Source organism: Athene cunicularia, assembly GCF_003259725.1.
Source record: "Athene cunicularia isolate RWA chromosome 26 unlocalized genomic scaffold, athCun1 chr26_part2, whole genome shotgun sequence".
In the NCBI taxonomy this organism is placed as follows: Eukaryota; Metazoa; Chordata; class Aves; order Strigiformes; family Strigidae; genus Athene; species Athene cunicularia.
This window is the reverse complement of record NW_020799137.1, coordinates 1,481,847-1,507,669: the sequence shown is the minus strand read 5'-3', so window position 1 is coordinate 1,507,669 and position 25,823 is coordinate 1,481,847. Positions and strand designations below refer to the sequence as shown.

The 25,823-nt window shown below is 40.8% G+C and overlaps 2 protein-coding genes across 2 annotated transcripts in view; both read left to right on the top strand.

Moving 5' to 3' along the window:
* IPO9 (importin 9) overlaps positions 1-7,334 on the top strand; it is a 34,224-nt gene extending 26,890 nt beyond the window's left edge. Inside the window, exons 19-24 of the mRNA XM_026864461.1 lie at positions 228-394; positions 2,452-2,585; positions 4,251-4,370; positions 4,859-4,960; positions 5,777-5,853; positions 6,436-7,334. Of these exons, the coding sequence (XP_026720262.1) occupies positions 228-394; positions 2,452-2,585; positions 4,251-4,370; positions 4,859-4,960; positions 5,777-5,853; positions 6,436-6,546 (711 nt within the window). The 3' untranslated portion in view covers positions 6,547-7,334. The remainder of the gene's footprint in view (positions 1-227; positions 395-2,451; positions 2,586-4,250; positions 4,371-4,858; positions 4,961-5,776; positions 5,854-6,435) is intronic.
* A 3,032-nt stretch (positions 7,335-10,366) lies between these two features.
* The window catches only part of LZTR1 (leucine zipper like transcription regulator 1), a 33,657-nt gene continuing 18,200 nt past the window's right edge, over positions 10,367-25,823 (top strand). Inside the window, exons 1-6 of the mRNA XM_026864504.1 lie at positions 10,367-10,475; positions 10,860-10,968; positions 12,562-12,645; positions 14,121-14,178; positions 14,772-14,911; positions 15,826-16,027. Of these exons, the coding sequence (XP_026720305.1) occupies positions 10,385-10,475; positions 10,860-10,968; positions 12,562-12,645; positions 14,121-14,178; positions 14,772-14,911; positions 15,826-16,027 (684 nt within the window). The 5' untranslated portion in view covers positions 10,367-10,384. The remainder of the gene's footprint in view (positions 10,476-10,859; positions 10,969-12,561; positions 12,646-14,120; positions 14,179-14,771; positions 14,912-15,825; positions 16,028-25,823) is intronic.

Sequence of the window (25,823 nt, the reverse complement as noted above, 5' to 3'; positions counted from 1 at the left end):
ATTCCTGCTCTGTGTTTTTTGGGGTGGTTAAATACTGCTATTGACTGTATATTTCTTGCCTGCTTTAGTAGCAGGGAGTGCCTTGCAGATGGTTGTTACACTTTCTCTTCCTCCTGGGGTTGATGAGCACAGTCTCCACTCCTACAGGGAACTCAGTTACTTGAATATTTGATAAAACATTTCCAGCTATTAAATGATGTACAGCTTATGTTTCCTTTTTCCTGTAGTCTTTGATCATGGTGTTTGCTCACTTGGTTCACTCACAACTGGAACCACTCCTAGAGTTCCTCTGTAGTCTCCCTGGACCAACCGGCAAACCTGCCCTGGAGTTTGTAATGGCCGAATGGATGAGCCGGCAGCACTTGTTCTATGGGCAGTATGAAGGCAAAGTCAGGTAGGATGCTTCACAAGCAGGATCTGTGCATTAACAGCTGGCTGATCATCCTATTGCAATTACATGCTCTGGGCATGAGGGAAAGTGAAGCTGGTTCAGACTTAGATTAGTGTGTGTGGCAGTGTTGGACAGAATTAATTTTTTCCTGCGCTGTCAGTTTAGCTCAGGACAGCTGTGGTAATTGGAGCAGTCTCTGATCTTCCTCTAAATGCTCCTCTTGCTGCCTGGTGTTTCTGTGTGGGAACAGGGTGACCCAAGGGGGAAGGGGGTGTCTTGCAAACACAGAAGTGCTTCTGAGATTGAACTTCTGTGAATGGGATGAGAATAGCTTCCAGACATGAAATAGCCTTTGTAGACTACTGTAGAGTTTCAGGGCATTGTAGAGGGTTTCCTGAGAGAATATGGTGATTTCCTGTTAATTTAATGATCTTTTAAAAGTCAATAAAGAAATGAACTGAAACAGTTTTTTCTCCCTTTTGCTGTAGAAGCACATTCGTGTTCCGGTGGAGGCTGAATACTATATTCCAAAGCATGAAATGCTCTGTATTAATTTAAATTTTGCCACAGCTGCTGTCTTTGATTTTTCTGGAAATATGAAGCCTAACAAACCACTCTTGGGGGGTCTCACCAGCTGTTAACTCACTTCTTAGTATGCGTTGGTGTGTTATTGTTACAAGGCAATCAAATAGCCTGTGAAATAAATAATAAGAAAAAGCATGTTTGAAATGGAAGTTTGTGAATGGTTATGCAGAACAGGAGGCAGTCTGATTTGGGGATCTGGTGCTGCTTTGGTCACACTCGGTCTGTTTAATTCCTAAGGGCAGTGGTTTATCCCCATTTTTACAGAACAGGGTTGTCTGCAGGATCCCCTGAGAATGCTTATGGCCACAGGGAAAAGCCAAGGCTGATGCTGGCAGGGAGAACAAGGTTAAACTTTGTTGTTCAGTGCTGTCTTTGTATTGCCCAAGATTAGAGCTGTTTGTGTACAGATGACTTGGCGGGGCTCCAGACTATATTAAACACTTTGATTGGGGTTGTTTATGGTGATGCTTATCATGCATTAGAAAATGCTGGGTGTTTTCTGTGTACTGAAGAAAAGCAATGCCTGCTCAGATGACCCTCTTGTTTAGAATTAGTAAAAGGAATGTGAAGACAGCTGATGCCTTCTTTGTGCATCAGTCTCCATCCCTGTGAGTGGCAAGTTGAAGAAGTGGCTATTTGCTCTTGACTTGCATGATGAAAGGATGGGAAAACTGGGTAACTCAGGGATGGCATGTAAGATCTGGGTCCAGACCAGCAGTATGGGAACTCAGAGCCATAGAGTGGGAGAGGAAAAGGGTGTGAAGTGGAAGCATGAAAAGAGTTGAGTTCCACAGAGCTCCAAAACTTCAGTTTGAGACTTGTGGAGTCAGGAGAGAGGTTTAAGAGTGCCAATCTTAAATTGATGGCCTTAACCTGTAGTTAGTCATGCTCAGTATTGCTTAAACAGCCTGGAACAAGAAAATGTTTGAAAGTGTGGAGTAGAAATCTGAGCAGCAGAGATGGAAAGAACACGTGAAAATACCAAAAGAGCAAACTAGAAGGTCTGAGTGTAGCAGAGCTGTGAAGAACCAGAAGTGAAAAAGAGCTTTGAGACTGGAGAAAAGTAGAAGAGATGCTCGTGGCTGCAGATCAACCAATTTACTACTCTCTTGCCACTGTGTTCCTCTTAATTCCATCTTCATCTGCACGTGATGCTTCAGGAGTGTGTTTAACCTCGTGGCCCTTCTGAACTGGAAAAAACTTTAATGTATGTATGCACTGTTTGGTAGCGTTTAATCCAAAGCTTTGTTGTTTTTCAGCTTGCTGTGCAGGTCAGGAGATGGGTCCAGTTTTGGATGCTGACATACAGCAGGAGAAATAGGAAAATTCTGTAATGCTTGTTCTTGGCAACAGTGCAGAAAAAAGGGCATCTGAATGTCTGCTCTGGAGATGTGTTTCCTATTAGCAGTTCACTGTGAAAGCCAGACAGTTTAGAGAAATTCTGATCTGTAATTTTCCTATTTCCTGCTCCTCAGCTCTGTAGCATTGTGTAAACTTCTTCAGTATGGCATCAACACAGATGACAAGCGACTTCAGGACATTAGGGTAAAGGGAGAAGAAATATTTAATATGGATGAGGGAATACGAACACGATCGAAGTCGGCCAAAAGTAAGTAATTATTTTTCTGTTTTAACAGGTTGGGTTTTTTTCCCTGTTAGTAGATACTAGGAAAGGCCTTAAAATAGATCTTGCAGATCACACAAAGCTGTGGGAGATCTTCCCTACAGAAGGTGCATGTTGTTTTTCAGAGCTAATCCATACACCATGTACTTAACATATTCATTATTTGCCTTAATTCTGCCAAAGACTGGTTTGGAAGACTCCTGACATCTCTGATTTGATATGGATGAGGTGATTATGGGATAGGGAGTTATTCACTGCTATTTTGCATCATCCTGTTCCATCTAATGAGATAGAATTGGTAATTTCATGATGCCTAGTAGCTTCTCTGAGAGGAAGGTGTATTTAGTCAATGTAGAGATTTCAAAAGAAAAGTGGTGTTTTTCCTGATGAGACAGACTTTCACAAATATCAGCAATGACTTCAACAAGTTAGAGATCACTTTTAAGGAAAGCCTTGCCAGTCTCCTGCATGATAATTGTCTTATTGTTATTAAATAAAACAATTATTATTAAATACAATTATTAATAAAATAAACACTTGTTAAAATAGTTGGCTGAACCCAAAATCTTTGATCACTATATAGAGAGCGGAGGGAGCAGTGGGCCGTTTATTTCTGAGGAGAGCAGCCCAGAGGGAAGTCACTGGGAAGACCCTGTCCTCAGGGATTAGTCAAAACCTTGGTTCTGCAACTTGCTGTGCTGGAGCTGGAGCATGACCTGTTGCAGGACGGGACGTAGCGGCTGTGCAGATCCAAACCGGATGCACATCCGGGCAGTCGCTGCTTCTCGAGCCTTCAGCTGTCGTACAGGCTCAGGGGATTTGGAATGATGCAGTAACACTTAGTAAAGGACAGAGTTGACACCTAGAGAGAGAAATAGGGGAAAGCACTAGGAATGTGAGAGGTAAGTAGTGGTCACAAAACACCTCCTACCATATTATTCTTTGCTTTTAAAAAAAAACCCAGCAAACTCAGATACTGTCTAGTCAGGTAGAAAAATGGTAATTGCCAGCATTGGAGTTAAACTGAGATTAATACTAGTATCAATGTGAGTTAAAACTAGTGCTCCCAGTTTCTTTATTTGATAGGATCTTTACTTTTGTAATTAAGGACAAATGCACTGTCTAGCTATCCTTGTGGAAATTAAGCCCTGCAGGAACACCGGTGAGGAAAAGTTGGAGCTTACAGTGTCTCAGAAAGCTCAGAGCCACATGTGGGAGTGGAGCACAGCTCATTTACTTCAACACACTGCTAGATCTGTAAATATACTTCAGAGAAGAATGCTTGATGAAGTCATCTGTAACTATAATTTCATGGAGTAGACTCACAAATTCATTCAGCTGTGAAGATTGTAGGCATGCCTTCTCTTCATTCAAAATATGCTAATATTTGATATTGCATTTACAGTCTTTGGAAGGCTACCTGTGAAGGTATGCAGAAAGAACTTTTGGGGTTTTTACATAACTTCCTTTTTCCTCCCAACCAGGAAGTTTAACTTGTACGTGAACATTTTAAATGTATGGTATAATTTAAAAAGCAATCAAACAAAACCCACAAACTGCCGCCACAACAAAAAAAAAAAGGCCCATTTTTAACAACTTTTATTAAAAGCAGTGTGAATATACTTTTTTTTTTTTCTTCTTCTCTTCTAGATCCTGAACGCTGGACAAACATTCCTTTGTTAGTAAAAATCTTAAAATTAATAATAAATGAACTCTCTAATGTGATGGAAGCAAATGCATCTAGACAGACAACTGCAGATTGGAGCCAAGGTAAAATACTGGGTTTGCTTTTACTCTTTGCATGGCTTAAATCTACTTTGTAATCTCTTCAGAAGCATTTATAGTAAGAAGAAACTCACAACAGTAAATAGCATACCTGTAATTACACGGGCTTAAATAGTGATCCAGAGGATAAGATCAGTCAGTGTTGTGTATTCTTACACCTGAAAATTATTTGGGGTAAGTTTGGAAGCTGGGATCTGACCACATGCCAATAGAATTATCCTTTCTTGGTGTATCTGGTTAGCCTTTCTTCCTCCCTACTTTGAGTATCCATTCTTGCTGCTGCTTTTTGCTTAGCTCCAGTTCTTGAGTCACTCATTCCAAAAGGATAGTAGAGGTTGCAGGTGTTTCCCTTCATCCACCTACACAAGCAGGGATGTTTGCCTAAAAACTACAGTCCCCGGGAGAGTGATCAACAGATTAGACCTCTTGGATTTTGATTATTCCTAGAATCTTTTTTTTTTTTTTTTTAACAGATGATTCAAATGATATGTGGGAGGATCAGGAAGAGGACGAGGATGAAGATGAAGGCTTAGCAGGACAGTTCTTATCAGATATTCTTTCCACAAACAAGTATGGTAAGTAACAGCTTTAAAATGCTTACCCAAAGCAAAAATAGAGTAGATGATGTCCTAGTCAAAGTTTTCTTTCCTTGGCAGCAGCTCAACAGAGGCTGCAGGCAAGGGGAAGGAAATACTACACTGGCATTTTGAATAAGGATATTTTTCTGCAAGAGAGGGACATGTCTTTGAGTAACACGGTGATTGAATAACTGCATTTTTCACTTGAGAGTTCACATGCTGTGTAGGCTTCACATAGCTGTGAGGTTCATGCAGGTATTTCTTCTAAAGAGCAAATTGATGCTCAGAGATGTAGATGTGACCTTGGAATGACAGTGTTGTAGAAGTGGATGAGCTGGTTTGGGGATTGACCTTGGGAAATAATTGCTGCATAAAGAAGATGGAGTGGATGTGTCCTGTCTTTCCTCTGCTCTCCTGTTTGCATATAGTCTTAGAAGGGCGAACCTTACAGGCAAATACAATAAGGGAAACTACTTACTTTAGTACGGATTTGGAAATGTGTCACCCTGACATAAGATTAAGGCATAAGATAATAGTACCATAACTAACAAACCTGCTTGTCCAGTATCCCATGTATGCTGGTCTTGCCTGTGTGAGACTCCCACTATTACCTGTCTTGTCTTGGGTTTGTTGTTTTCTAATCATGTGAACTTAAGGAGCGAATATTTTGGATACTTTTTTTTTTTTTTTTTACCCAGCAGTGCTGAAACTATTTATTTTTGGATCCTTGGATTTCGACAGTAGTCTAATAGAATACTTCCTCAGATATTTTGCTCTGTTTGATGTTAAAACCTGCTGATTTGCTTCTGACAGATGAGGATTACTTTGAAGATGATGAAGAGGATGATCCAGATGCATTAAAGGACCCTCTTTACCAAATAGATCTCCAGGTGATGCTCTAGAATGAGATTTTTTAAAAATCAGATTCCTATCATTCTTTATAAACTTAATTTTTTTCATGTTGTACTTTAACAAAACTGTAAACCACTGGAAACACCAGTTATTGATTGTTGTCCCAAAGGTACTCAGTTCATTGAAATTACTTTGGAAAGTGTTGAGTGTCCCAAGAGTGCCTGGAGTTTTTCCTTATTGGATCAATATCTATAATGTGGAAAAGTGAATGAACAAAACTTTTTGAACAGAGGGAGTTGAGAATTTTCTACCTATGAGCTTCACAGCTGTTTGCTGAAGTCAGAAGTAGATTGGAGTCTGAACCTGACAGAATTCCATGCTCCCCTTGGAGATGCTTCCATCCAGTCAGTCCCTGTATGTTTGCTCCTGCTTTTTGCCACCACCTGGCAGCCATTTCTTAGTCCTTCCCCTCTGCTGCCACCTTCCTTCTGCATCGCTTGTCTGTTCCCTGCAATCCCTTTATCTTGCTTGGTGCATGTTGAGGTTTATCTTTTGATACATGAAAGAAACAGAATTTCCAGTGATGTGATGCTAACTGGGTCTTTCTGTCTTCCTTTCAGGCCTATCTCACTGACTTCCTCTGTCAGTTTGCACAGCAGCCCTGCTATGCAATGTTTTCAGACCATCTCAATGAGAATGAAAAGCGAGTGTTACAGGCCATTGGTATATAAACCTACTCAAGAGACCATACCAATCATATCTGAATCTTTTTTTTTTTTTTGGTTTATTCCACGTTTTATGATTAAACATAAAACATTTTCCAGTGTCTACCTGCTTGTTACAGGTGGATGATGGCCTCATTGCAATGTATTGAGCCTCATCTTAACACGAATCTGCTAAGGGAAGGAATACCAAGAAAGCAGCAAGGACAGAAGTCTGTAGAGCTTTGCACATTGTTCTCACCATGGGAGCGCTTTCATTTTCCACAGTAACTTTCCAGGAAGTTCTTAAAGATAAAAAAAAAATGTGTCCTTAATATTTTTAAAAGCAAAACTGTCTCTACCTGCGAAGAGGCACTTAACTGAGTTTCCCACAGCACAGTTGGACAGAGAAAGGAATTGGGTCACTTACAGATTGCTTGGATGTATCTTGAGAAATTGGAAGGTTGTTCCTCTTCACGCTCGCATGACATACAGGGTAAATATCTTGATCTTACGGCGTGACTTCTTTTTATAGAACTATAGACTCTTTTATCAGAGATGCCTGAATGATATGGAACCTGTTTTCAGGAGTTTGGATGGAAAACTGAGACAAAAAAACTGAATGCATATCTTCTTTCCTTGTTGTGGATGGGGCTTTGTTGCTCACATCTGCTGTCCAGTCCAATGGGAGCAGCTCTTTACTAATGCTTTTGTGTGCACATGCTCAAAGGAAGCTACCACTTAAATTTTGGTTCCTGTGGCATGTGGCTACTAAAGACTTCGGTTTTATGGAACACAAGGAGCCACAATTTTTCGGGGAAAAAAACTGATTGTATTTAACATATTTGCTCCATGACAGCCACTCTGAACTACTTTGCTTTCTTCACACTCCTGTGTGTATTTTTATAGAGTGGTAAAATAACATTTGCAAATTGACTTACCCGTAAGAACAGCGTGATGTATCTCACAACACCTCTCTGCCTTTCGTTCCCCCTTGGGGGAAAATGAAAATAAAACTATTAAAATGTACATTGGTATCCTTCTTATAAAACAGATTTAAAAGGAACTTGCACTTGTTTCCTGAAGTAACTTTTCTAAGACATGTTTCTCCTTAGGAATATTTCTGTATATGCTGCCCGGAGGATGTTAGGGTATTTCATAGGAGTCATCTGGACAGAAAGGGAGTCCTGTAATGGATACATCTTCTTCTGCTTAAAAGAAAAGGCTGACCCATTATAGAGTTTCCTTTCTTAAGAAAGGTACTTGCTGTTCCTTTGTGGAATAAAATGCTTCGAAGTTGTATCTAAAAACCTCCAAAGAGCTGGAGTAATTCTGTATCTTACTGGTCTAACAGAGTATAGCTTTTCACTGTTTTACCAGGAGAGGATAATAAATTAACTTTTTAACAGACAAAGATGGCACAATTTGTTTAGCGTGTGTGGGGAAAATGGTAAAATAACCCTGAATTCTAAAACAGACGTTGCTCCCTTCTCCCACCCCCACCCCTCACGTTGTACTTGGGAACAGGCAGAACTAGGGGGCAATTCCCACCATTCGCTGCAGACTAATATGAACCATCCTGGAGTTCTCAATGGTTTTGTCTGAATAGCTCTGTGAGAAGCAGAATTTGAAGCCTGACTTTTTGTGTGTGTGAGCATGTGTGTGTCTGTCTAATAAGCTCTGATCAAAAATTTCCACACAATTGTGTCACAGTATCTTTCTTTTCGGTGGATTCTCTGGTGTATAAGAATTTATAATTAAACTTGGTGCCATGGCCTTCCCTTCAGTGGGAACACTGTGGTTCTGCTTTCTACCTAGACTTTTTTTTTTTCCTGAGGAATTTTGTTTTGAGGCATTTGTCTCTTGTAGCTTTCACTGAAAAGGGCCAACAAGTGTAATGGTGTAGTCTCTTGAGAAAACCCAACTAGAAGCAGATGGTGTATCCTGATAGCTGTACAGAAAGGATCAAGTGAGTGTCCTCAGAGTGACCGGTCTCAGCCCTGGGAAGAGGTAGGACCATCTTATTTTGCCCCATACATTGGCAGCAAGGCTCAAAACCAGTCATCCATTCTTGGAGGTAAGTGAATACCAAACGTCTGGAAGCATCTAGGTGTGTGTTAGGGTGTCAGTAGTAAATGGAGTGTGTGCAGGTCTGGGTAGCCAGAGCTCGTGGAGAGGTGCTGCTGAGGTTCACATGATTTCTGGTGGGAGTTGGCTGCTGGGTGCCTTAGTGGTGCTTGCTTTAGTTAAGTTGGATGGTGGGTTTAAACAAGATCATAAAAAATGACACCGACCTGGTACTGCTGATACTGTTCCTCATCCTGAACTGTGAGAAATCCAAGGATTTCTTTGCAATAGCAAGGTCCAAAGAGTAGATGGACTGGTGTCTTTTAGAGTTCCTGTTGGAGCTCGTCAGTGTGTTGATTAGAAACTGCTTTGATTTGCAGGTGTATCTGTGTTTTCCAGGGCTGTAGCTTGTGACAAGGGAAAGATCGGTGGATAAGTGGCTTTTGGGGACTGGTGCTCTGCACTCCTGTCGTGTCAGCCCGGGTGCAGCCTGAGCTGGCGGGGCACAGTGCTGCTGCACAGGAGCTGGAGGTGGGGACCAGCCCAGAGATGTCCTGTCCCTGCCTGGGCACAGTGGGCACAGCAGCAGTGAGGTTGTGCAGCACACTCTGTTGTGAGGAAACTCGTGGTGTGAAGGATATTTTTTGACAAGAAACACTGTGACTCAGGCTTCCCCTAGAAAGACACTTAAATAGGCTGTGAGAGCAACAGTGCACAAAGGGGAGATGGTTTGAAGAACTTTTGTGTGGTCCTCCTGGTTGCTGCACTGATGTAACTCCTTTGCCTTTCTGCTTTCCCGCTGCCCTTCCTAACAAAATTCTAAATGCTCCATGATGTATCTTTAAACAAAAAAACTGTTTGCTGGAGGGGTGTCAGTTTTGCTGAAACAAATCTGACCGGTAACAGGGTGATTTGCTCAGGATGAAAAATGCTGGGCTCTTACAGAGGTCTGTCCAAGGGCTGGTTTCGAGGTGCAGAGCACCCCTCTTACCTGTCGTCTGCTGTCGAGAAGAAACTAAACTAATAGTCATAACAGTTACTAACGCCGTGTTAAGAAATACAAACTCCCTGTTGAAGTTAAAACCGAAGGGTGCGCTGCAGGCTCCTGCCCAGCGCTGGGCATGTGCTGCTCGCAGCTCCTCTGCGGGGAGGAACCCATCCCGTTTCGCACACCGGGCGTTACTTGCTGGAATTGCCCGAGGCTCCGGCAGCCACAGACTCACCGGAGTCGCTGATAGCGCAGACCTGACTGGAACGAGACTTTATGCGTATTCACGAGTATTGTTCGTGGTTTGGGGTTTTTTGTACTAACAAATAAACTTTTAGCGTATAAACCCGCCTGGCTTCCGACTCTTCTCCGAGGCAGCCCCGGTGCTGCCGCCGGGGCTCCTGCCTGCCGGGGGGCGCTGGGCGCAGCGATGGACAGAACCGGGGGGTGCCACTGTCACACACCCTGTGAGAGAGCTGGAAGGGTGCTGGGGCAGAGGGCCTGGGCTGCTGCAGCCCCTCAGGGCTGGAAAGGTGCCAAGGGAGCCTCACAGATGTCTTTGCTTGGCTCCTTTGCTCTGGAGCGTTTAGTCCCAGTGGCCTTACCTGTGCCCTGCTTGCTATCTGCAAACAGATTCCAGCAGCTTCACGTTTGCAGCCATTTATGCTTATAGCACTAAGCCTGTCATAAACTCTTAGTATAATTAAGAAACCAAAACTAGTGAAAGCAGAATAGCTTTTAACAATTGTTTCTTTTTGTGAATCTGCACAATAGCTGAAGCATGACAAGGGTGTTTGATTGCTGCTGTTCTAAATGTTGTGCAGGGCTTTTACCACGGGGACCCCACCAGCACCACGGTATCACCACTCTGCTGTGGTCTATGGGAGCAGCATGTTTGTGTTTGGTAAGACAGCAGCAGATTTCGGTTGTGCGGGCTTGGAATGATGAATGTGCTGGTAGTGTTACTTTGAAAAAAGAATGAGATATTTTTAGGAAGTGTCAAAATATCTTATTCAGTAGCAAATCCAGTATTTTTCATGGCTGACTGTGATTTCAACTTTAGGTTGGAAATATTTTTGCTGTTTTGTCTGAAGTAAAGAACACTTGAAACTCATTACTGTAGTGTTTCTTTAGGGGTAGGAGTGGAGGAGAAGTCTCCTACCTATAGTAGTCCATTAGTCAAATACCTTCTCTTTGTGCCATCTAAACTTAAGGGTTTTTCTAATCTAATGGGTAGAAGCGTGTATGCTCTGTTGCATTTGAGTCTAATGGAATTGTTGTTGCCCAGGTGGCTATACTGGAGACATTTATTCCAATTCCAACCTGAAGAATAAAAATGATCTCTTTGAATATAAGTTTGCAACTGGACAGTGGACAGAGTGGAAGACTGAAGGAAGGTAAGGAGCTGGCCTTGTTGCCCCACTCTTCAAGGGGACTTGAGGGTAACTCAGCAAATAGTTAAAAGGGCACAGCTAGAATTAGGTACAATATTAATATTAAGGCTGAAGGACAATTTCCGCTCCACTTTCTTGATTAAAGTTTTCTGAAAACTATCTTTGTTCAGAAGGAGTTATTTTTCAGGGCCTCCATTCTAGAGTGTACTATACTGGAAATCTGACAAAAATCCATTGTTCACATTCTGTGACAGAAGGGATGGGAGCAGAGGAGATTTTTTCTCTTGAATTGTTTCTTTTTCAAGGATAGCATGAAATTTGTTGATCCCTCATAGTTTCAGTTTAGTTTAATAAAACAAAATTTGAAGCTGATTTGTAGTTAAATCTACACATTCTTTTCTGATTAAAGTTGGACTTTATCTTAGAGTCCTCTGAAATGCACACACTTGCTTGAAGCACCTTAGGGTGATGTGTATTCACAGAAATTTAGAAGCAGAGTTGATATATATATTTGGATCTGTTGAGTACAGGTTCCTGAGTTTCATCTTTCCAAGGCAAAATCAAAACCAGTAACTCATTGCTACTTCGAGCTGACTTTTGTGCACATTTCAGGATGTTACCTGTGACACTGAGTTTTGACCCATCCATGTAATGTTTTACCACCCCCGTGTATGGGACCTGCTGTGTCTTTACCACAGTTTCTGAAGTTTCTGAAATGCTGATTTTAGTGGGGAGAGGGAAGGGAACATTTAATATTGACTTTTGTAGAAAGGGGTGAGGAATGCACAATCTATTCTTAAGTTACTGTTGCTCGCCTGATGAGCATATGTTTTTAAATATAAACCACATTAGTAGTTTCTCTTTCTGATTATTGTACAACTTTGGACGTTTTGGAGAGCAATTTGTATTCATATTTTATGAACTCAAACGTGCTTGTCTTTCCCCCAGTTACAAGAGTGCATACTGCACAAATGACCTCAAACAAGCTACTGTTACATCTCCTGGCCTTGTGGCATCACAGTTTTGTTCAACACTTGGCTGATTTAGTAAAAACAACAAAGACTGGGGAAGAGAAATCACAGGTTTGATCTTTTATTGTGGGCACTGCATCTCAGGAAAGCCCTGCTAAGCAGTCCCAAATAAGCATTTTGAGCTCTGTCCCAGGTCTTGTTTGTGTGTTCCACCTTCTTAGCGTGTGAAGGTACGTGTGGGATTTTTATAGCACAGGGAGATTGCCAGTCTGCCATAATGATAGTGCTATGAATTGTCCCACTACTTTGCTACTTTCCATAAAATAAGAGTATTTGAGGCCCGACAAGGAATTAGTTGGGATTTTTTTTCTCTGTTTTTTTCTGTATGCATTCAGGTAATTTTTCTCTAATGAAGGAAGCAGAGTGTGAAATTCTAAACCGTCCCCTCCAGAGGCTTGCTTTGTGTTTTAAGGGTGTATGACAGAAGCAGTTTCTTGGCTTGTGGCCATTTTGTGCAGGGGACTTAATTCTTCTTACATGTCCATTTTAGTTGTAATGTGGATCCTTCTTACAGCACCTCTGCAGGTGATTTAAGACATCTTTTTCTTAATTTTCTGACTTGCAGATTGCCAGTTGCGAGGTCAGCTCATGGTGCAACAGTGTATAGTGACAAGCTGTGGATCTTTGCGGGATACGATGGCAATGCACGGTATGTGGTGGGATTGCTCTCTCCTTGGGTGCTTTTGTAAAATCCCACTCCCTTACTTTTCACCTCTGCAGAGACATTTTCATTTACCAAGTGATTTAAACACATAATGAGCTTTGCAAAACCCAGCCTGTTGCTGAGCATTACATTTTTGCAATCTACCAGTTCATGTTCAAATAAGTATGTTTTTAAAACCTAAAAGTCTGGTGACTCAAGAGTATAACTTGTCAGCCACCTTGGTTGTAAAGTTGCTAAAGGATCTTTGAAATATGGCAAATGAGCATTTCTTAGAAGATACCTGCCACGAGCCTTTTGATGTCCCTGAAGACTTATAGAACAAAGTGTGGATTTTCTGTGAAGTCACATGACAGAACTAGGAACAACATTTCAGCTTTTGCTCTGAAAATGATATGATACTATTTAGGTTGAAGGGAGATGAGATTTTGGATGGGAAAAGACTGGAAATGAGTGGTACTGAGAAGTTAGGACGTGTCTGGTGCTTTGTCCCAGATGGCAGCTCTTTGCATTTGCTGTTAGTCTATCAGGGAAGAATCAATTCTGAATGCATTTTTTTTTCTGTCTTGATGAACTTGAGAAGTATTTAATGTTGATGCACAACATTTGCATCATGAGAGCACATAGAGACTGTAACAAATTAGGAGCTGCCTCAATGTGCTGGGTTGCCTCCTCTTCTGAGGAGAATCTTCAGCAAAGTTACCAGCTCCTCAAAGTCTCTGGGAGAGCTGCTGTTAATTGGAAAAACAGATGGAATCTTTTATTTATTTCTGAGGGAGGAATTGGAGAAAGATGCATAACCCTGTGGAATTGCTCAGTTCCAGCGTAGGGAGTTCCCCAAGGACCTTGAGTAGCTGGAAGGAGGAATTGGGTGAGAGGAGCTGTCTAATTTATGTTAAATATGTCTAATCACATTAAAAAAATGTTTTTTTGTGGAACATGAGCCTCCAGGCAGATTTGAACAAAGGAAACATCTGTAGTTACTGTGAGTAACTTGTACTGGGAAAAGCATAGTCAGATATGTAGTAGTCAGCAATGTGTCAGGTTACCCGCTTCGTCCTCCTTTATGTAAGGTAGGATTCAGCAACGTAAGTAATTACTGTGGTCGGTCTCAGGGGTTAGCAGCGATAGGTAGAAGAAGGCAGGGTATTAAGGAATATTTCTGTAAAAGTCCTGAAGATTAAAGAGCTCAAATCCTTAAGCTCCAGGCAGAGTTGCTGTGTATAACTGGTAACTATAGTATACTTGTAATCAGAAAGATGCTAAAGCAAGCTGAGGTGGTGGTATAAAACTTAGGTATAGGACAAAAAGATTTTAATAGGTTTCTGTCTACTAGTGGAAGTAGGAGGTTCTTCCTGTGCAGGAGAAGGAATGCTGATAAAATAGGATCTCTGTCCTTTCAACTGTGAGCTAAAAATTACTGAAAATAAACTATTTCAAGTCAACCATTTTTTGTGTTATAGGTTAAATGATATGTGGACAGTTGGCCTACAGGATAGAGAGCTAACATGCTGGGAAGAGGTAAGAAACTTTAATTTCAACTAACAGAATTTTTTTTTGGTTTTCATATACAATTATTTAAAATTTCCTATGCTGGGCTGCACTGCTCTCTTCAGAATGTCTTTGTCACACAGACAAAAAGAAACAGTTCAGCAAAAAAATCACATTGTTTGTGTATTTGGAAAACCGAGTGTCTATGAAAGTGTGATTTTATTTTTTTTTTGGTTGTGAATCTGTGAGCTGGGCAAAGACTGCCCATAGTGACTTTGATGTGCCCCTGTAGAGAGGGACTGCACTTCCCACTTCAGCCACTGCCACAGACTGGGAGCTGTGCTGCCTGGCTAGCAAGATCAGAGTCCTGATCCTCACGGTATCAGGGGCTTTAGAAATGTGTCCTCTCATCCTTTTTATCCATGGTAAAACTAGTCTGTGCAGACATGTAAGCACAGCATTAGTTGATTACCTGTAGCCAGATTTATGAGGACTTGGTTGTCTGCACACATTGCTGCCATGTGGTCAGTCTGTCTGCCTGCTGATGGGTTGCAGCATGCTCCACGCGCGTAGTTGCGCACTACAGTAATACGTTTTTAATTTTGAACTTCGTTATCTTTCAGATTGAACAAAGTGGTGAAATTCCGCCTTCGTGTTGTAATTTTCCTGTGGCTGTTTGCAAAGACAAGATGTTTGTTTTCTCTGGCCAGAGTGGAGCAAAGATTACCAACAATCTCTTCCAGTTTGAATTCAAAGAAAAGATGTAAGTGTAGACAGTTAAGTCCTGCAAAATCCACATAATCCTTGACTACTTCAGTTGAGAAATGCACGTACTTAAGGGTATTGAGGAAGAACACTGCATCTCATGACAAGGAAGGGTAGATAAGATAAAATATTGACTGTTTTAATGAGACTTTGTCGTTTGCAATGTGCATCAGATAGGTCTTTTTCAGCAGACAAGCGGAAAGTTTAGTAGATTCAGTACAAACAGTAAGTATGAATCTTAGTGTATTCAGCATGGGATGCCAAATATTGCCTTCCTAAAAGTTGTTATTTGAATAACTAACTGATTAAAACCAGACAGAGGTCCTATGAAAACCCAGTTCATAGTGAAATCACTGGGAAATATAAAATGTATAGTATTTTAAAAAACCTTGAGGATTTAGTTTGAGACATTTGGTGTGACTTGCTCAGTGTCAACCATTGCTCTGAAAATGTGGCCCCTCTGATGGGATAAAAAAAGCCAAAAAGTGGAATACAGACACACTGGTCTGTTCTGCCAGCCTGGTTATTGGTTACTGGCTGAAGTGGAACCACAACTGAAACAACAGCTGACGGGCTCCAGACCTTGGCTGAGATCCTGCTATGGTAGTGGATCAGCAGTGCCTTATCCAAATGGGGTATGGTACGAGAACAGTGCCCTTCACTTAGAAGGGTTAGCTGTTAAAATATGTGATAATGACTTACTCCTTCCCAAGTTGTGATCTTTGTGCTGCTGAGGATTACATAAATACATCTGGGTTATGGAACCACGTTGCATTTATCACATTTTCAGTTAGAAATTTAGCAATACAGAGCTGAGAAATCTGCAGGATTAGTTGTTGTCTGTTCTCATGCAGGATCAGTAAGCACTGTAATAGAGCTGCTGTTCATACTGTTTCATGTTTAATGTCTCAGTTGGACACGGATTCCTACTGAGCACTTGCTTCGAGGCTCCCCTCCTCCTCCACAGCGAAGATACGGCCACACCATGGTGGCGTTTGATCGGCATCTCTACGTGTTTGGTGGTGCTGCAGATAACACGCTGCCTAATGAGCTTCACTGCTACGATGTGGACTCTCAGACCTGGGAAGTTATCCAGCCCAGCCCAGACAGTGAGGTAAAACATTCAGCTCATGTTTTTTCCTTTTATGCTCCACCTTTTTTTGACCCATTTTTCCTGTCAGACTACAGACATGTTTTTGACAAGGACATTAACTTCTAGTTAAATAGTAATAGCTCCTTCCCACCAGTGGTTAAGCAGCTGAAATATTGTGGGCAACAATCTTTAAAAATTAGTCAGTGTTGACACATTTAAAAATTTGCTTAGTTTAAAGAAATACCATAACACACTCGTAATTTATGAGTCAGTCATTATCTGACAGAGATTAGGAATGAATTCACTGTGTGGACCAGTGTTTGTGTGGTTGGCTGTGTGATGTTGTTGAAGCAGAATTCAAAACTAGACAAGGTTTTAATTGTTTTGCTGTAATAATGCCCGTGTACGTAAAAGCTTATAAATTCTGTAATTATACAGAATAGCATTTCTCTTTTTGGTCAAGTGTAAAGTGTTTGCTTATAAAGGCATGACTGTAAAATAATAATAGAGATCTTAGGGGGGCTCAGAAATGGCTTTTTGAACCTATTTGCATTAATAAGATGCATAAATTAAAAAACGTAGGTTCTTTATGTGAACATAAAAAGGCAGTAGACCACCAAGGACCAAGAAAACACCTGAAATGAGAAAATACTAAAAAAAAAGATGGTGGTGAACATGATAATATGTTTCATTTGGGCTAATTACCATGAGTGATTGTGTGATAAAATATCAAATTTTTTTTCGGAATGTACTCACAGGTACCATCTCTGGGGTAACCTGGTGTTTCAGGTTGAAGTGCTGAGGGTTTGCCTGGTTTCACTACGCATTTCAGTTCATGTTTCAGTGGTCTCGGATCACTTCATTCCCAGAATGCACAATAAAGTAGGTTTCTTGAAGCCAGTACCAATATGTGTATTTCCAATATGTGGATTTAGAACGTGTATGTTGGCTGTATTTGTTCATTTTAATAGATTTTACCTTAAGCTATATTAAAATATTTCAGCTGTTTTAATAGTAGGTTTAGAGTGCGTTAGCTGATCTGCAGGGAAGAAGTACTTGAATGTTTGTGTGCTGTATGGAGAACTGCAGAGATTAAGGTTATACCTTAGAGAGGTGAATGTTTCATGAATTAGAATCAAGTGCAGATTTACTGTTTTTGCCAGAACTGGTATGACAGAGGTGCTCACATCCTTGACTGCTGCACTGTATTTTAGGTTTTTTGCAAAGTCAAGACATACAACTCAGCATGTGAGGAAGGGGAAAATACCATTTACACGCTGCTCTTACATTAACAGTGATTGTGGGGCCACATTTTTAAAATTTATTTGACCAAAGTATTTCATGGTAGCCTATTTTATGCTTTACAAAGCTGATTCATTTTCACAAGAAATTATTGAAACTGAATCTCCAACTTTTTAAAGGTGCAGTTGCCCTCAGGAATGTAGATCCTGTTCTGTTCCTACCAACGTTATCAACTGACACTTAAGGCTTCCTTGGTCATTGTTTCTTCATGAAACAATTGCTTATTGCTTTCAAGAGCAAAACTGTCCTGGCAGTGCTGTAAAACAGCATTATTATCTGACTTATTCCCTGCTAAATTTCATATTTCAGAGCTCTTTTCTTGGACTGTCTGTAATCCCAGGCAGGTGTCTATCTCTAAGTTGTATGTATTGTATTTTAAAGTTATGGCATCTGGAGACTTAATTTTTTAGAAATGGGAAGTGATATTGAAGCGCTATTGAAACACGTGATAGTAAATTTTCTTAAAAGACTTATTAGCGGCAATATCTCAGAGACTTTTGGTGTTTTAAGTAAGTTTTACATGATTTTCTGTGTTCTGGAGGGATAACTGGATCATTTCCCAGAATTGTTTTCCTGAAGTTTCTATGAGCTTTCGGCAGAGACTTTTAACAGTGGCAATGCATTTCTAATACCACGTCATTCCCAGGACACTCTGAACTTGAAATTTCCTTTCTTATACAGATCTGTGAACAAAATTATTCACATTTCAGTTGAAACAAAGTAGATGACTGAGAGTACAATGCTGTCTCAACACTTGAAGGATTCTGCTTGTGTGTGAAGTGGTGGTGACCTCTGTTACTGTGCAGCAGAACAATCTATCTTGGCTTTTGATAGAGTGGTTCTGTTGTTTGGGTTCTTTTTAATTTTTCTAGTGGATGGATTGTATAGCAGATGTTCTTGTATTATTCTGTATTATGTTATATGATCTTAGAAATGCTGCATTACAGCTTGGCTTAACAACACTATAGCTAGGTTAACTTTCATACTTATCATCATGTGATGAATTCCCTTAACTCTTTCTTCTTTTGGACATTTAGCATTGAGTGGGTATAGCCTCCAGAGTCCAAAATAAGAAGGCTTGGTGCTGATTTACCTATTGATTCAGTAATGATTTTTACGGTGCTTTGCAGAAGAGATTTCTTTAACTCATGCTGAAGGAGACTGGCTGCTGCCATTCCAGTCTTATTCTCTGAAATAAGAGTAAGCCAGCCCTGAGAAGCTTTTCAGAATGATCCAGACAGTGATTTGGACTTTTCAGATGCACACATGGCAGTAGCAGAAATAAGCTGTCACATGGGAATGGTATTTGCCCCTGCTGCCCTGCTACAGGCAACGTGGAACGTGGCAAATCACATGGGACTGCAGAATCTTGAGGTTTTTACCTGGAGAGGGTGGCATTAGTAACAGTGGTGCAGGGTGAGTTCCGGTAAGGATGTAGAAACAGCTCTTGAGGATGGGCAGCAGTCATGTATCAGGTGCTGTAGGTGCTCGGAGACAGTATTGTGTTTTCTGCAATTTGGGGAAACAGGTAGAACAAAAACTGGAAATGAGTCTGGCAGTGGACCTGTTCTAGTTCCCTGCCCAGGTGTCTCGAAATTGTTGGCAGTGCCTTGCTGTGGCGTGAAGGGTGGGAAAATGGCTTAGTAGGTAGAAGAGAGGAAACTAAAGTGGAACAGGTTGGTACTTCAAAAATAAACCAGGGACTTCTATTTTATGTTTTCAGGAGGTCTCCAAAATGAATGTCATGACGTGCTTTTTGAACTGCACAATTGCAATCCGTAGCTCTTTGTATCTTCATCTTGATGCTATAATATATGTACATATATATTTTACAGAGCACACAGAGCTATTCTCCATCTTTACTCTTAGATGATCTTCACAGTTGGGGGTTCCAATTTTCTAAGGCAGCCAGAGGAATACCACATCTGATTCCATGCCGCCAGGGTAACACTGCCAAAGCTTCCTGAGCTGCTGGATTTCCTTTGTACAGGGCTATCAGAGGATTTTAAAAAATAATTTAAACAGATTTTTTTTTTATTGGCCTTGAGTTTTCCTATTGAACTCAAAATATCCTTGGCTTTCTGAAAAAGGTTGGAACAGCATAAAAAGTCAGCAGGCAGCAAAGAGGGAAAATGCTCCATCTTGCACAGTTGCTTCCCAGCAGAGCAGGGAAGCACACAGCAGTCATGGTTTGTGCTGCAGCAGAGGAGTGTTTTGCAGGGAATGACAGAGAAGCTCCAGGCCTTGGAGGGGTGCACATCCATTTGTGGACACAGGCCTACAGAATCCGGAGTGATGTTTGGAAACGGCCTCACAGAGAACAAGGTGTCATAGGAATAAAATTCTCCTTTCTTGCAATGCTTGAAGAAGGTCAGTGCGTGGGATAGTTAAGCTGTCTGTGATCACTCCCCTCCAGGAGAATTACCATCATCTCCCCAGTGACTGCAGGTACTGGTGAGCTGAGCAGTCTGTCTTTCCTGATTCGAAGAGAAATCTCTAAGACTTGGCCTGTAAAACATTTTAGTCTCACAATTAGGCCTTTCAAAGCCAAGAGCAATAAAAATTTCTGACTTTCAAAGCTCTTAATTTTTCTTTTAATAAGCAAAAAGGGAGGTTAATGTGTTGGTAACCTTCTCTGGCTTACTTTGAGGCACAGTTCTGGAGTTTTTCACATGGATTACAGTGACGTGGTTTGTGGGCAGCTAAGAAAGATTAAAAGGACTTACTCATCCTGCTGTGGATGAGTCTGCCACAGTCTCCCTGTGCAGAGATCAGTTACACACATTGAGGTATCTTCAGGCAAAAGAAACATGTTATTATGTGAACAAAACTCTGAATTCCTGCAATGAGGCCACTAACAAGATCTGCCTTCAGATGTGGTGAGTGTAGTTGTTAGGGTATCATGTTCTGCTAGGAGAGATAAAATGTAGCATTTCACAGTACAAAGTGAAGACTGATACTTTTTATGTTTATAAATAATATGTAGCGTTCAGACTTGCATGCCCTTTAGAAAATATTTTTTAAAAATTAAGGATCTTCATACCAGTGACCTTTACAAGTTTGTGCTCAGTAAGCTGGAGAGAGACATCTTGAAAATGTTAGTATTTATAAAAACCTGGTTATCAGAGAATCTGCAGTTAACCTTGTTGCACAGCTTGATTTCCGTTTGTCAAGTCTGCATTCATATCCTTTCTGAGGGATGTTTATTACATGCTTTTAAAAAATTCTCCCAGAGAAAGCAAAATGCAGGCTTATGTGGATGATAGACAAGGAATGTATTTCTGTAGCTCACTCACCAGTAAGAAATCAGAACAGTACAGTATTAACATGACTCACACTAAATGGGTATAAAGTTGAATAACTGTAAGATACGAAATATGGCTTTGAATGAGGAACAACCTTTAGAGGCTAAAAACATCCTTTGTAGGCTGGTTCTTGTCATTGCATTGCTATAAACTTTTGTCAGTGACCTTGAATGAAAACAGAAAATCACAGCTTTCCCCTAACATTTTCTAGTTTTCCAGAGTTTTGCCAAGTATTGATTAAAATAACAGTCTGCTCAGAGTGATTTGAATTTCTTCTTAAGGTGGGCACAAACAATATGTATTTCAGTATGTGTGTAAAGCAGCACATCTAAGAACAGGGTGTGCGGTCTCTGCTTAATAGTTTCCCTTACAGTATTCCTGGAAATGGTGACTTAAAAACTTTAGTCATTGTGGGTAGCTGAGACAAGCTCCCTGTGATGTAAAATGGCTGGAAGTGCTGGTGATATTCTTGGCTCCAGAAGCTGACACAGTGTAGGATCATTTAGTAACAGAAATACATTACACCCATGTTTATTAGGTAGATCTTCCAGGATAATACCTCACTATCTTGTGTTCACAAATCAAGGAGGTTATTCAGAGAAAGAATCTGAAAATGACTGAAGATTGGGAAACACAGTGACCAGCTGTGAAGCATAGTCTTTCTGAGGGAAGTTTAAGGAAATTAATTCTTCACTGGCTTACCTGGGGAACAGAGGGTTTTTAATCTATTGGTAAAAGGTAAAGCAAGATCCAGTGGCTTAAAGTTGAAACTAGAAATACTCAGAAAAGGAAATAAAAGTTTACAAATGGTAAATAGTGAGGGTAATGATTCATTGAAGCATTTTACCAGAGATTTTTGGTAGATTCTTCACTACTTCTAAACCAGGATTTGATATTTTCTAAAAAGAAAGTTTTCCTAAAAGAAAGGCTCCATTTCAGTACTACTTCAAGGAAGTCTCGTAGGCTGTTTTATGCAGGAAGTCAGATTAAGATCCCCAAAGTACTATTATGGTATTTTTGAATAAACAATACAGTGCCAGAAAGCAGCAAATAGTTGGTCCCTTGATTTTTGTCATCTGTTGTTAGATTTCAGTATATGATCTTTTGAGACACATTCATTGGATTTGGCAGTACTTGCTCTTTAAACTGTGCCTAATCCTCTATGACACACTGAGTACTTTTTAAAATTTGCAACCTATATATTAAAATTATTTTAAAGGAAAGAATGTTTACTATTATTTCAGCTGTAAGTAAGTTATAGATTGTCTCATATACTGACCTTTGCAGTGATAACGGCATGTGTTTGAATGTCACTGTTAAAAAATTAACCTCCCTGTTCCAGGCAGTATTTTCCAGTGAAAGTCAAGTGGAAAAATCTCATCTTTATCAAATGATGTTTGCTGTCCCATGACCTATTACTTACCATAACCAGAACTGCAAAATCTCTAGAAGAGCTGATATTGCAGCAGGTTTTTGTTATTTATGACATTGGTTTTGTATCTAGTGATTTATTCTGTGCTGTAGGTTTCTTCATTATGGTCTTCAACTTTCTGTCCTCTGCCACAGTCCATGCCAATCCCTTTTCTGTATTAACTGCTTACCACTGAGGAAGTGGTACTTACTGAGGTGATCCTCTGATTTCCACCATTGTTAAGCTATAAGCAATATAGTCAGGACGATCCCAATAAATCGTCCTGTGATAGACTTTAATTCCCTGTTTTCTTGTATGGTACAATCAAGAAAATAAGAGGGGGAAAAGGAAAGCTAAATTTCCATCTTGGATGTAAATTAAGTTTCTTAAATTTAAAGCTAAGCTGGGCTTCCAGACTTGGAGTATATTAAAGAACAGGAGGAAGTCTTAGGATCACAAAAGCAGGTAGGTTGGAAGGGACCTCCAGAGGTCTATTAGGGCAGGTTGCTCTGGACCTTGTCCAGTCCATTTCTGTGTATCTCTAAGGATAGAGATCCAGCAGCCTCTTCTGGCTTCTATTCCAGTCGTTGTCCACCATCATGATAAAAGTTCTCTTCCTCTCATATTCAGAAAGAATTTCCCGTGCTCTTAACTTGCATCTGTTGCCTACTCTTACCAGTGGACACCTCTCAGAAGAGTGACTCAGTCTTCTCTGCACTCTTCCTGTAGGTAGTTGCAGACAGTAAGGTATCTCTTTTGCCTTTTCTTCTCTCATGCATCATGTGCTCCAGCCCCTGATCATCTTGGTAGTCCTCCACTGGATTTATTTATGTAGGTCAATGCTGTTCTTGTACTGGAGAGCCCAAAATTGGGCAGAGTACTTCAAATGTGGTCTTACAAATACTGAGGAGGAAAAATCCCTTCAATCTGCTGGCTACACACTTGCTGATACAGCTGAGGGTGCTGTTGGCCTTCCTGCAGGAGAACACTGCCAAATCCTGTTCATCTTGTTGTGCATTGGGACTCCCGGGGTTTTTTTTCTACAGAGCTGTTTTCTAGATAGCCAGTCCCCCGCCTGTATTATTACCAGGAATTACCCTGTCCCAGTGGCAGGACTTGGCAGAACTTCATGAGGTGCCCATCAGCCCATTTTTCTAGCCTAGATAAGTCCTTCTGAATAGCAGTCTCCAGTGTTTCAACCACTCCAGACAATTTGTTATCAGCCACACACCTGCTGAGAAGGCAGTGCCCTCCTCTAAATTATGAAGCCATTCAGCATTTTGTAGCAGATGATTGGTTTAGTCAGGAAAAATTTACCCTTGGTAAATCCTAGCTGACTGTTCCCAGTCACCTGCTTCATGTGGTGGAAGTAGCTTGCAGGAGGATTTGCTCCATAACCTTGCTGGGACGGAGGTGCAGTTGACTGGCCTTTGGTTATGTGGATGCTCCTTCCTACAGGTGAAAGAAGCCTTTGCCCAAGCTCTGTTCCTAGGTTCATATGATGCCAGATTTTTAAAAGTAATAGGTATTTCATGCATTATATACAGCACTTTGTTTACTCTCAGGTACCTACAGACATAAACTAGGATAAATGAGTCCATTCCCATAATCTGAAAGGAGTACCTGTCTAAGGAGGGGCATAACAAAGCCCTTCAGCGTTTGCCTTCTCCTCTTTGCTCTTTTGCAGAGCTGCGTGTCTTGAAGTTCTCTCTAAAATGAGTCTGTTCCAATTTTGTCTGAAAAGCATATAGATTTTCTTCACCCAGCATGTGAAAACATTTTAAATCCTTAAACTTAACGAATATCCAAAGCTTTGTCTGCCCATCTGTTTGATGGGTTTATGCTGTTGCCTGGTATGATAGTGTAGTAGAAGCATCTCTTGAGTAAAAACAGGTACCAGTAGTGACATCTCATTTGAAACTATTGTAGCATATGTTTTTCTTCCAGTTTCTGAGAAAAAACCAGATATTTTTCTACCCTTTAGTTTATGTTGGTTCACCAGGTTGGTCTGTTGATGGCTTTAGGTCTTTCTATTTCATTTTGGCTTAAGAATTTTTGGTGGTATTGGGGGATAGAGAGGCTCATCAATGTTCCTAGATTGTGAAAGAGATCCGAGCACATCTTTGCTCATTTTGGAGTTCAGTGCAGCAATCAGCTTATTTAATACCTGCTCGTTCATATATAAGTGTGAGGAGAGTTAAGATTTACACATTTATAAATCTATTCTGTAAATACAAGAAGGCTTCTGAGAAGCTGAGAGAATGAGGAAGCCTTGAAACAACTGCAGTGAATTTGATTTTAGCTATTTCCTAGTATTGCACAGTGTTGAAATTTCAATCTGAAAAAAGCACTGAAAACATGTTAGAAATGCTTTGAGAAATTAATAAGAGGTGGAAGGTAAGCGCTGAAAACAACACAAGTAATCCCAGCCTACAATAATAGTATAACTAATACATTCTTCACAGCCAAGAGAATGAATCTCACTACAAGAAAGTTACATTTTTATAAGTGACCCAGATCTCTTGACAGAGGTACGGAAGAGTTGCATCTGCACCAGGAGCTTGGCCCTTGAGGAGCGCAGGGCTCGCTGGCGGAGCAGCGGCGGCTGCCTTAGCTCCGCGCGTTCTGCCTGTCATCATGACGTGGGAAAGGTTTCACTCTGTCATCTTCCAAATGTGTTAGTCAGCGTTGACATAAAGTACAGGTTGTCACTTTGTGGTGATCCATCTGCCCTGTTTTTTTCGTCAAGCTAAAACGCGGGAAGTCTGTCTCAGACTGTGGGAATAGCTGACAGATACCGCCTCTTTGCCATCTTTTGCCAAGAACCATGAGAGGAAGAGGGCAGACAAAAAGCAATTAGTGCCTAAGATTTTAATTGCTGTGTACCTCTGTCATTGCAAAAAGCCATAAGAAAACTACACGACTAATTTGTTAAATTGTTCAGTCACAATGGCAGGCTCCAAACAGGTCAGCAGTGCTATCTCTGGAGTGATTCTGCATGTTCTGGATACACGGCACAATCTGTTGGAGCTTCAGCTGCAGGGGGACTCCTGCTCCCTGTCCAGTCTCTCATGCCTCCCTCCCATCTATACTTTTACACGCTGTTGTTTTTAAATCTTGTAACCAGGTGTCCTTTTCAGAAGTGGCTGAGAGAGTATCTGCCCCAGAAGAAGCTCTCTCAGGCTCCCTCAGAAGGACGTGGTTTAAAAAAAAAATCTCGGGATGTATTTGGTTTAGATTTCAGCATAACAGCAGTTAAACAACCACCTACAGCAGACTCAGAGGTAAATAAAGAATCACTTGGAAGTGAAAAATACTTCCAAAATGCAAATTAAATTTATTCCAGGAGGGAGAAATAAATTCCAGCCTTGTATATGCCCTTTCTCCTCCACTCATTTTTTCTCTCTAAATTTATCTTTGAGCTATTTCAGCTTAAACTGTTACCCAAGAACCATTTAAGCCTTTACTCTGCACATGCAAGTTCTAAATTGCATATAGAAAACTAGTATTTGACCCCTGAGTGGAAACTCTTCATTTGATTTTATTTTACTTGTACATTGATTCAACTATTTATTAAGGACTTCAGGTAAAGCTGAATGTGTTCCTGGTGAGGTCAAAATTGAAACCAATGAGTTTATATAGGGGTTTGCACAGGTTTAACTAAGTTTATTTTAAAGTATGTGGAATCAGCCCCAGAGATGATCCTCAGGGCTGTAATCTCAACTATTTGAATGATTGCTAGGCACTCTAGCACAGGGAGAAGCAACACTAATGCACAGGTTTGTAAGTCAAATCAGAA